The sequence below is a fragment of the Doryrhamphus excisus genome, unplaced genomic scaffold, assembly GCF_037039965.1.
Source record: "Doryrhamphus excisus strain RoL-2023G ecotype Guam unplaced genomic scaffold, RoL_Dexc_Guam_v1.1 HiC_scaffold_24, whole genome shotgun sequence".
NCBI classification, from domain to species: domain Eukaryota; kingdom Metazoa; phylum Chordata; class Actinopteri; order Syngnathiformes; family Syngnathidae; genus Doryrhamphus; species Doryrhamphus excisus.
The window spans coordinates 1,519,396-1,530,711 of NW_027621862.1; the positions used below are offsets into that span (position 1 = coordinate 1,519,396).

At 40.2% G+C, this 11,316-nt stretch overlaps 2 protein-coding genes across 3 annotated transcripts; both read left to right on the top strand.

The window, feature by feature from the left end:
• Positions 1 to 1,075: 1,075 nt before the first annotated feature.
• On the top strand, positions 1,076 to 3,011 carry LOC131110022 (dual specificity protein phosphatase 13A-like). 2 transcript variants are annotated; one of them, XM_058062663.2, is made up of 3 exons: positions 1,076 to 1,270; positions 1,348 to 1,565; positions 2,563 to 3,011. In XM_058062663.2, the coding sequence occupies exons 1-3, from the start codon at positions 1,143 to 1,145 to the stop codon at positions 2,778 to 2,780; spliced, it is 564 nt and encodes a 187-aa protein (XP_057918646.2). In that variant the 5' UTR covers positions 1,076 to 1,142; the 3' UTR covers positions 2,781 to 3,011. The 2 variants fall into 2 exon arrangements, with proteins under 2 accessions (XP_057918646.2, XP_078644940.1); XM_078788814.1 differs by having other exon boundaries at positions 1,100 to 1,270; positions 1,353 to 1,565; positions 2,563 to 3,008.
• Positions 3,012 to 3,673: 662 nt separating this feature from the next.
• Positions 3,674 to 8,011, top strand: LOC131109517 (dual specificity phosphatase 29-like). Its single transcript, XM_058061638.2, has 4 exons — positions 3,674 to 3,783; positions 5,050 to 5,232; positions 5,320 to 5,540; positions 7,734 to 8,011. Exons 2-4 carry the CDS (start codon positions 5,075 to 5,077, stop codon positions 7,952 to 7,954), a joined length of 600 nt encoding a protein of 199 aa, XP_057917621.2. The 5' UTR covers positions 3,674 to 3,783; positions 5,050 to 5,074; the 3' UTR covers positions 7,955 to 8,011.
• Positions 8,012 to 11,316: the final 3,305 nt, after the last annotated feature.

Genomic DNA, 11,316 nt, shown 5'->3' on the forward strand with positions numbered 1-11,316 from the left:
CTCCGTGGAAGGAAAAGGAACTACAGCGTGGTGTGATAATATTGTTTTGCTGTATGACTTTATTCCCACAATATTACGCGTTACTCCTCATAACATTAAGACGTCGTTGTCATTATACTATGAGGTATTTTTGTCATAATATTACGATTTTATCTGGGTGGTGTTACACATTTCCCACTGAGAATTATATTGATGGTAGTTTTGTTTCATAACTTCATCATGAATATTATAATATTTTTTATATTACGCTGACAATTTGGATTTTATCCCTATATTTTTTTCTCATGTTTGCAGTTTATTCTCATAAAATCAGAGCTTTATTCTGACAAAATTCTTTTTTTTCATAATATTGTACATTTATTGTCATACAAATATACTGTTATTACTTCACTATTCATATATTTATAGTTTGGTCATATTACTACTTTATTCTCGTAATATTATGATTTAGAATTTTTCTCATCATTTTTCTTTCATATTATGACCTTTTTTCCACTTATGAATGCGACTTTCTTTCGATAATATTAGTACTTTATTGTTGTGAAATATTTGGTAAAATGATTAGTTAATTTTCATGAATAATTATCACTTTTAGGACAATTTGTTCTCATTTTATCCCCATAAATTATTTTTTTTCACATAAAATCAGAGGTTCTTTCTGACTAAATCATATATTTTTTTAAATATATTTTATACTTTTATTGCATAAAATTTTAACTTTTTTCAACATTACATCTCACTTCATCCCCACAATTTGTGGTCAATATTACAGCTTAATTTCTGTAAGTTTCTTAATATGAAAACTTTTTTCTGATTTTTTCTTCTAATATTACAACTTTATTCTGTGTGAGGCTCCAAGTCGCCAAGGAAACTAACTATTCTACCTAGCGACAATAAATGATATGACCAATGAAAAAAGAGCATTATTGGGATTGTTTTTTCCAAACTGCGGGTGCAGGGAGGCGCCCCCAGTGTGTAGCGCCCCGTGAGTGCAACCTAGTGGGTTAAATAACGAGGGAAGGGGGCGGCGGGCGGGGAGTGTCCAGTGACAGCAGCGGAGCAAAGCACCTGCTGGGACAAATCATTCCCAGCTGAGAGCGGAAGGGGATCTAATCCATCCACACCGGAGGATTTGGGAGAAAATGTGGGCCCATAAAGGTAAGAAGAAAGAATACCTGACGGTGAAGGACCTGCAGAACATCCTGGACTCGTGTAAACTCCACCTGAGTCAGATCGATGAGGTGTGGCCCAATATTTACATCGGCAACGTGTAAGTCGACCGCTCATTTCAGCTCGATGGCTGATTTCTAAAGCTGTGACCTCTGACCTTCTCGGTCTCTCTGCCAGGACAGTGGCCCAGACCAAGACCGCCTTGGTCCAGTTGGGAATAACTCACGTGTTGAACGCCGCTCACTCCAAGAAAGGCAGCATCGGGAATCAGGGCTTCTACGGGAAGGACTTTGAGTATTGCGGCATTCCGGCAGACGACTCCACGCATTTTGACTTGGATGTTTACTTCCGACCGGCCGCCGATTTTATCCACAGGGGCCTTAAGGCCCCCCAGGGTAGGGTCCCTCTCCTATCCTTACGTTCATGCATGTCTGTTTTTATTGGGTTGGATCAGGGGTGTCCAAAGTGCAGCCCGTGATATATATATATTTTTTTAATTGTAAAAAATATGGAAAAATCAGCAGGAATTTTACAAGAAAAAGTCATAATCTTAAAAGAAAAAAATTAAAGTTATAATTTTATGAATAAAATAGCATAATAGTATTAGTAAAAAAATATGTCAGGGTCATTTTAGTACCATAAAGTTGAAGTATTAAAGGAAAAAAGACCTTTGGTAAAAGTCAAAATAGGAGAAAAAAATATTTTGTAATTTTTGGAAAATTAGGTTGGGGGGGGGGTCATAATTATGGTGAAAAAAATGAAAAATTATTTTTGCAATATATATATATTTTTTTTTATTGTAAAAATATGGAAAAATCAGCAGGAATGTTACAAGAATAAAGTAATATTATAATTTTATGAATAGTATAGCATAATATTATTAGTAAAAATATGTCAAGGTCATTTTAGTTGAAGTATTAAAGGAAAAAGACATTTGATAAAAGTCAAAATAGGAGAAAAAATATTTTTTCATTTTTGGAAAATTAGGTTGGGTGGGGGAGTCATAATTATGGTGAAAAAAATTAAAAATTATTTTTGCAAAGAAAAAAACAGCAGTCATTTTAGAAGAATAAAGTCAAAATATTGAGACAAAAGTCGTATTCTAACAAGAAAGAAAATAATAATTTAAGTAGTTGAAATAATAAATATTTTTTGTATGAATTTTATGAATTTTTTGTTGAAAATTTATGAAAAACAAAACAAATTAAGTTGTAATTTTTGGAAAATTTGGTTGGGGAATAAGTTGTGTGTGGGAATAAAGTTCCAAAAAAATGTAAACAATTTGAGAAAAAAAGAGCAAAGACCATTTTGTCATGTCTTGAAATATATGTAACTTACTAAATATAAAAATGGCCCTATAAATGTCTATAAATCTGGTCTGCTCCTCCTCAGGCAAAGTGCTGGTGCACTGCATCATGGGAATGAGCCGCTCGTCCACCTTGGTGCTGGCCTACCTGATGATCTACCAGCACCTCCCGCTGGAGCAGGCTCTGCACAGGCTGGTGAAGAAGAGGGCCATCTACCCCAACAGGAACTTCCTGGCCCTGCTCCTGGACTTGGACCTGCAGCTGGCCAGGAAGAAGAAGAAGGAGAAGTGTCAAATATTATGACGTATATGATATATATGTATTAGATAGCTCTTAAACTGTGGGTTGTTTGTCTGTATGTGCCCTGTGATTGGCTGGCCACCAGTCCAGGGTGTACCCCGCCTCTAGTCCGAAGTCAGCTGGGATAGGCTCCAGCATAGCCCTAGAATGGATGGTCTTAAACTTTGTATGCCTTTCTCTAAATGGACCAAATAAATGTACTGTATATGTTTCTTCATTGCAACATAATATGTCAATAAAAAGATACTACTATTTCTACACGTGTACAAATGTGGTCATTACACGTTTTTTGCAGTACCACTAGTATTCTACTTCAAGTAGACGACTGACTGTGGTGGAAAAGGAACTCAAGACATCAGTGAGCTTGTAATTTGCCCCCCCCCCCCACTCCCTCTGTATGCACACTCTATAATGCTACACAGTCAACTGCTTACTTACACAGAAATAAACCCACTTAGCGTCGCTCAGGCCACACAGCTAGGAGACACGGGTTCGATTCCTGGCGAAAAACACAAGTCAAAAGATGTAAATAAATATTACGGTGTAAGGAAATATTTCCAGCAAACCACTCACAATACACTAACTTTATTAATATTAATTTATTAATGAATATAATTAAATATAAATATAATTAAACATAAATATAATTAAATATAATTAATTTATTAATTATATTATATACTGAACTGTCCATTTTTGTGGACTTGATAACTAACCCTAACCTCTAAAATTAAGAAAATAAATGTAAAAAACCTATTTCCTACAGTCATAATTATTATTATTATTTTAAGTACACAACATCTGTCCCCTCAGTGTTCCCTCTTGGCTCTGCTAACCTTTAAGAAAGATGACGCTTGAATTATTTTGGGGAGTGCATGAGAGAGTACTGGAGCACTCATGTTAAAATAGCCAAAAAGGTTGCCGGGTAGATTATTGCGGCCGAGGACGACGACAAACTACATTTGTGTCGCTCGTGCATTTGATACCGGAGAAGTTCCAAGCTAAGGCAAGTGTCCTACATCGGATTGTGTGCTTTGAACTGTTAATATATTCATGAATCATGAATGTACTGAAAAATAAGTCTGAACACATAGAGAAGACGCCCGGAGAAAGAGGAGTCCATGTTAACTGTGGGCACTGTTCCCCCGTAGGGGAAGGAGTGGTTATGTGATACACTTTTACATTTCTTCCCCTTTAGGCAAGCTAGAATTGGTATATCAATACAATTTGTACATGTATTATTAAGTTCAGGGTGTTTTCTAGAACCATAAACCATCACAATGTGTTTAGGAGAAAGGGTGGTGTTTTTTTAAGTGTCTCTGTGCTGCCCTTAAGGCAATTTTCTGAATAAATAAATTAATAGGTTTAAATAAACAATGCTAAATATATATATGTGCTAAAAATGATTAGAAGCTGTTTAAACAAGTAATTTATGGTTTCTGCAAATTTATATTTAAAAATGTTATCGCTAAAATGTATATCCTGTTTCCGAAGCTGCGCTTCCGGTTTACTTCCGGCTCTCGCCAGAGGGAAAATATCGCTCGCTCGAGACTACATGAGGTTATATTAGATGTCATCCAGGTTGAATTATCAGTTGAAAACATTTCTATTTCAATTCTGTTGAAAACAGAAATTATTATAAGTTGTTTAAAGACGTAATTCATTGTGTATGTAAATTTATATTTAAAAATGTTATCTCTAAAATATACTTCCGGATTTCGATGATGCGCTTCCTGTTTACTTCCGGATCTCGCCAGAGGCAAAAGATCGCCCGCTAGAGACTACATGAGATTGTATTATATGCAATCCACGGTGAATTATCACATAGGAATGCCTTTTCACACATAAATCACACATAAATATAAAGGAAGGCAATTAAAAGGCAATTAAAAGCTACAGTTGAACTCTAGTCTTCTAGTGTCTTCATTTTAAAACGCATTTCCTGTTTCCGATGATGCTTCCGGTTTACTTCCGGATCTCGCCAGAAGCAAAAGATCCCCCGCCAGAGACTACATGAGATTGTCTCCCCTTTAAAAACTACAAAAAACATAACCACATAATTTATAGCAGTAAGACGCCTGGCTGCTAACTTTACAGTGTCACTAATGTCAGACGAGTAACAGAATAATGGCGATTTAATTTGCTTCCAAGGTCCGAAAAAGCTCCATAAAAAGCAAAACAGACTGTGGGTGTGTGATTTGTACGACCTATGACTCATTCGAGGCTCCACTTTGATCAATTAAAAAGGTTTTTTACATGGTCGGTCATACAGAAAAGCCAAAGTGGAGCATCGGGTCATGCCCGGAAGACTAGGAAGCTTAGCAAACCCTGGGGGGGCACATGGCAGGTACGTGACCCCCCCAGCTTCGGAACTGCAGAGGCTGATGTGGACCAAGAAAGGCAGCGACAACCACCACATGGACGAGGTCCAGCCTAGGATCTACTTGGGAGACATGTAAGATGAATGACTCCAGTACAACTGCAATAATCAGAAATAAATACTACATAAATAAATACTACAAATGTAGTCTTCGGTCTTTAGGTACGCGGCCAAAGACAAGAGGAGCCTGCAGGCTCACCGCATCAACCACGTGCTCAACGCCGCCGATGGCAAGTTCAACGTCAACACGGGCGCCTCCTTCTACAGAGACGCCAACATCACCTATCACGGCGTGGAGGCATTCGACATGGTGACCTTTAACCTCAGCCCCTTCTTTTACTCATCAGCTGACTTCATCAGGAGAGCTCTGAGCTCACCAACAGGTGACCGGGTTCTCCATGACTAAACTCGGTTCCGTTTGGGTTTTGTTTTTAGGCAGAATGATGCAACTGTGGCGCCTAGTGGCGCCAATAAGGTGCCTAGTGGCTCAAAGTGCCTCCCAACTGGCTCGTGGTGGCCTGTAACGGCGGCAAAAATGTTGTTTGGCGGCAAGAAAATTTTTTAAAATCTTCGTCGCGCCAATTGTTTGATGCAAGTGTCCGTAAAGTGGAACCAAATGTCACAAACAATCCACCTAAAGGAATCCACTGGAATGTAATGGCACGAGCCAAGTTGCACCAATGATGCTAGGTGTCCACTGGGCTGGCGCCAGTTGACGTCAAAGATTATGTGATTGGCGCATAGTGGCTTGCTGTGGCGCCGAATAACGACAACATGCTGAGCGAACATCACGCGCTAATCTTTGGCGCCAACTGGCACCAACTGGCACCGGCGCAGTGGACTCCTAGCATTAGCCTTTTCCTGCACGTTGTTGCGTTGTGAGTCTGTACGAGTAGTCGTTGTGCGACATGACAGTTATAGGATGAGGCCTCTTCCGTCCCGCGCCGGCAGAGTGGGAGGGCGGCGGGGGTGGGCTTCAGTGTTGTGTGGCAGGCGCCCACCGTAATCCCCGATAAAAGTGCACAGCCGCCAAGACAGTTCAATTACGCGCTCCTGTGCGCCCTAATCCTTGTGCCCGCCGATAAGGCAGCGAGGATTACCGTGTGTAGAAACATTTGATGCAACACGTCGGGTGGAAGGGGGGGGGGCGGACTTTCTCGGGAGTTAGGAGTCCCCTCCTCCTTTCTCCTCGCTGTCGCCGTGACGCGTGTGACTTTTAATCCACAGAAGAAGTCACAAATTAGTCAGTTAGACTAAAGTTGGCTGAAATAATCCCGTTGTAGCGGGGTTGTAAACGCAGACGTGGATGGTGACGGAGGGTGGCTGAGCTGCCGGGTGATCCACAGGAAGTGAGCAGAGAACCACGCCGACAAGTATCGGCTTTGTTTGGATCGACGTTGTTAACCAAAACACTATAGAACCAATTCCTGTGAGAGATTTGGATTCGGAAAACGCAGTTTCAGTCACCATTTTCTACTTCGACTCGTCCAAATATTTGTATAGCCGTCTCTCTTAAATCAGGAAGTATTCAGCTAGCTAACAAGCACAAACAAAAATCTAACAAATGCGGTATCTAAAGACCCCGTTTGATTAATTCGCTTTTTCGTTTTACGTTATTACTCATGTTATTTATCTACTGCTAATTAAAAATCGGTCTAATTCGTAAGGTTGTACGTTGTCCTTGACACTCAAATACACCATTTTAGATAATCAAATGCCTTACGTTTCCGTGAACCGGAAAGTAGCCTGCTAGCTAACAAAAAAGTCGTACAAGGAAATGTAGAATTTTATGTAGAAATGTAGAATTTTTTTTCCTACTTTTCTTACAGATGTCGTGATGTCGCATAATTAAAATCAGTCTACAGTCCGTGACAATATAAGTTGTCGGAATAACAAATAAAAAAAATTTGACCTGTGGTTGATCAACGTTGTTAACCAAAACACTATAGAACCAATTCCCGTGAGAGATTTGGATTCGGAAAACGCAGTTTCAGTCACCATTTTCTCCTTTGACTCGTCCAAATCTTCGTACAGCCGTTTATCTTAAATCAGGAAGTAATCAGCTAGCTAACAAGCACAAACAAAAATCTAACAAATGCGGTATCTAAAGACCCAGTTTGATTAATTAGCTTTCTCGTTTTATGTTATTACTCATGTTATTTATTTACTGCTAATTAAAAATCGATCTACTTTGTCAATTCGTAAGGTTGTACGTTGTCCTTGACACACAAATACACCATTTTAGATAATCAAATGCCTTACGTTTCCGTGAACCGGAAAGTAGCCTGCTAGCTAACCAAAAAATCGTACAAGGAAATGTAGAATTTTTTCCTACTTTTCTTACAGATGTCGTGATGTCGCATAATTAAAATCAGTCTACAGTCCGTGACGATATAAGTTGTCGGAATAACGAATAAAAAATTTGACCTGTGGTTGATCAACTGGAATCGGAAATGGCTTCTATGAAAGGCAAAGGCCTCTGGATTATTCCTGACAAGACTTGTCCTCGCACTCAAATAAGACGTAAATAAGGCGGGCTAAGACGTTAACTCGTTTGTTTTCCTAATGTTTTCTAGGTCGGGTACTGGTCCACTGCGCCATGGGCCTCAGCCGCTCAGCCACACTGGTGGTGGCCTACCTCATGATCCACGAGAAGATGACGCTCCCAGAGGCCATCAAGGCCGTCGGCGCCAACCGAAACATCTCGCCAAACGCCGGCTTCCTGCAGCAGCTGCGAGAGCTCGATGAACAATTGCAGTGCCACCAAGGGGCGGCGAGGCGCGAAGGGTGGACTTAGGAGTGATGATCCTGGCTTGGAAGTAGAATGAAATAAAAGAATCAGAAATGTTCAGACAATGTTTTGATAAAAATACCTCGAGAGTCAAAATTTTTCATTTTTAATTCAATATCAACACAAAAAAAATTCTTGCCTATGCTAGCTCAATCCTGATTCAATTACGCAATTCGTACACAATGCATACAGACTCTTTTTAAAAAGGTCCTTATGCAAGACTGCTCAAAATTAACTTATGTTCAAAATCTGAAGTTTGTTGTTTGGTTGCTTAGCGGCATAACGCATTATGTATCCAACCGACTTTTTCATATTACAACTTTAGCGGCTGTGCACACAGGAACATTTTCTTAAGTTTTCATCATGCTGCAAGGTGGTTGAGTGGTTAGCACGCAGGCCTCACAGCTCAGACACCCGAGTTCAATTCCACCCTCGGCATTTTTCAAGCATACAAAATGAACTATCAAATACAAATATAAGCCATTAAGAAGATACATTAAAATTGTAGTATTGTAGTAATTGTAGTATAGTCGTCCCTCGCTACATCACGGTTCCAACATCACTCCCTCACTTTATATGGGTTTTTCTCAAATCAATTAATAATATATGTTATATGGTGGATGAGTGGTTAGCGCACAGTTCGAGAGTTCGAGTCCACCCTCTGCCATGTCTGCGTGGAGTTTGTATGTTCTCCCCAGGTTTTCTCCAGTTTCCTCCCACATTCCAAAAACATGCTAGGTTAATGAGCCACTCCAAATTGTCCATAGGTATGAATGTGAGTGTGAATGGTTGTTTGTCTGGATGTGTCCTGTGATTGGCTGGGCACCAGTCTCTCGCCCGAAGACAGCATAACATATGCTAACAACTGCAAAAACGGATCTCACAGAAAATGCGGTCATTGCGGTCCAGGTACTGAGTACTGGTGCACTGTGCTTGGGGAATCAGTCCCTCGGCGACCCTGGTGCCGGCCTTCCTCATGATCAAGGAAGGACTATCCCTCGCTAAAGCTATACAGAGCACACCACCAACGTGGGTTTTTCTGGAGCAGCTACGCAAGTTTGATGCCGCCTTGAGAGCAGAGCTCTTTCCTCAGACTTGAAGTGGATCAGCAAAAACCAGCAAGTGACAGACAAGTGTCCAAAAGGCCCCCCCATCAACAAGCGCAGAGTTCCTATAAATAAACCAGACTGAGTTTATTTATTCCCATTTGTCAAAGTAGCGGCTTTTCATATGGCAAAAAAATACGCCTTGTGTACAGAATCAGGTCGGACTTTGAAAGCGTGAGATGAAGAGGCGACTTAATAAGAGATGTTCTCCACACGCTGTCAAAATAAAAAGAATTGGATATCACAGCTTTAACCATTCCGCTGTCAGAATGAATGATGGCAGCCGGGGGAAGATGTGACGGTGTGAAAAGTCCGTCTGACGTGTTCCGTGCTGCACCGTGCCACCGCTCAGGTTCATTCACCAACTACCCATTTATGAAAGGGCTCATCTGTCAAGTCTGACACGTTTCACTTCCATCTTGCCCCCCCCCCACTACAGCCTGCCACGACGCTAAGGAAGCATTTACTCATTTCACCTTCTTATATAGCGACTGTTTTTCATTCATTTTCTACCGCTTTCCCTCACGAGGGTCGTGGGGGGTGCTGGAGCCTATCCCAGCTGTCTTCGGAGCGAGAGGCGGGGTACACCCTGGACTGGTGACCAAGACATTATACAAGTTATAAAAAGGCATGCAGTGTCGTAAATATATTGTTAGCCACATGCTAACAAACACAACCTGGCAGGCGCCATGATCCAACTCGCTCATGGCAGCCTCACTTGATTGGGAAATATGCAAATTCAGCAATTTTTGTTTAAGAAAACAGCGGAACCTTGGTTAGCGTCAATAATCAGTTCCACATGTACTCTAACCGAGTCGGCTTTAGAAATAATATAAATCCAATTAACACATTCCAGAAAGCCAAAACATGTTTTTATAATTTTACAATTATAGTTTTATAGAGTTTCTCATCAAAAAGTTTCTACTTTTCTTTGGATCACGGCTGCAAAATAACCCAAAATGGAGTCAAAGAAAGTTGTAAGTGCGGACATTTTGATGAAGAAAGTGCGAAACACTATTGAATTTGGTGGAACTTTGGTGTCGGTTAAAGTTAAGGAAACTGCAGTTTTTGTTTTTTTTGCCAATCATTCACAATCCTTTTCTGTGGATTCTAAAGAGAAATGAACAATTAGCATGAGGAAGCTAACAAAGCACGTCATGGGACACACCTATTTGAAGTATAAAGCCATTCAAAAAACCTCCAACCAGGTTTTATATCCATGTTGTGACATTGAGTAACATATACATTCATGATAATATGTAATACTTACCAGTATTTTTATCATTTGTAGCGTTACGTGCTAGCTGCTGGACAGTCAAATGCAGTGGGTAGCGTTACCTTTCGGTAGTTTCGAACACACAGAAAAGAAAATCTCAGCACTGCAGATGATGGGCATACATTTCAGTGTCAAAATTGCAAATTCAGCAATTTTTGTTTAAGAAACAGCGGAACCTTGGTTAGCGTCAATAATCAGTTCCACATGTACTCTAACCGAGTCAGCTTTAGAAATAATATAAATCCAATTAACCCATTCCAGAAAGCCAAAACATGTTTTTATAATTTTACAATTATTGTTTTTCGAGTTTCTCATCAAAAAGTTTCTACTTTTCTTTGGATCACGGCTGCAAAATAACCCAAAATGGAGTCAAAGTGACGACATTTTGATGAAGAAAGTGCGAAACACTATTGAATTCAAGAAATACTACGTTTTTGATGTTGGTTAAAGTTAAAGAAACTGCAGTTTTTGTTTTTTTTGCCAATCATTCACAATCCTTTTCTGTGGATTCTAAAGAGAAATGAACAGTTAGCATGAGGAAGCTAACAAAGCACATCATGGGACACACCTATTTGAAGTATAAAACCATTAAAAAAAACCTCCAACCAGGTTTTATATCCATGTTGTGACATTGAGTAACATATACATTCATGATAATATGTAATAATGTAATAATTTGTAGCGTTACGTGCTAGCTGCTGGACCTTTCGGTAGTTTCGAACACACATAAAAGAGAATCTCAGGACTGCAGATGATGGGCATACATTTGAGTGTCAGGAGTGTGTGCATCCTGCCAGCAGTGAAGATTAGCGCAGCATGCTTAGAGGCGGGGTGGATCAGTGGAAGTTTTCCAGTGCGGCAGCTAAGGTCAGGGACGCTAGCCACATCACAGCCCTAAAAATAAACTCTACCATTTGACGGCCGTCACAGCAGCAGTTACACAATCTTTCCCTTCAGGAAGCCTTCGCACGTCCTGTCTTAAAAAG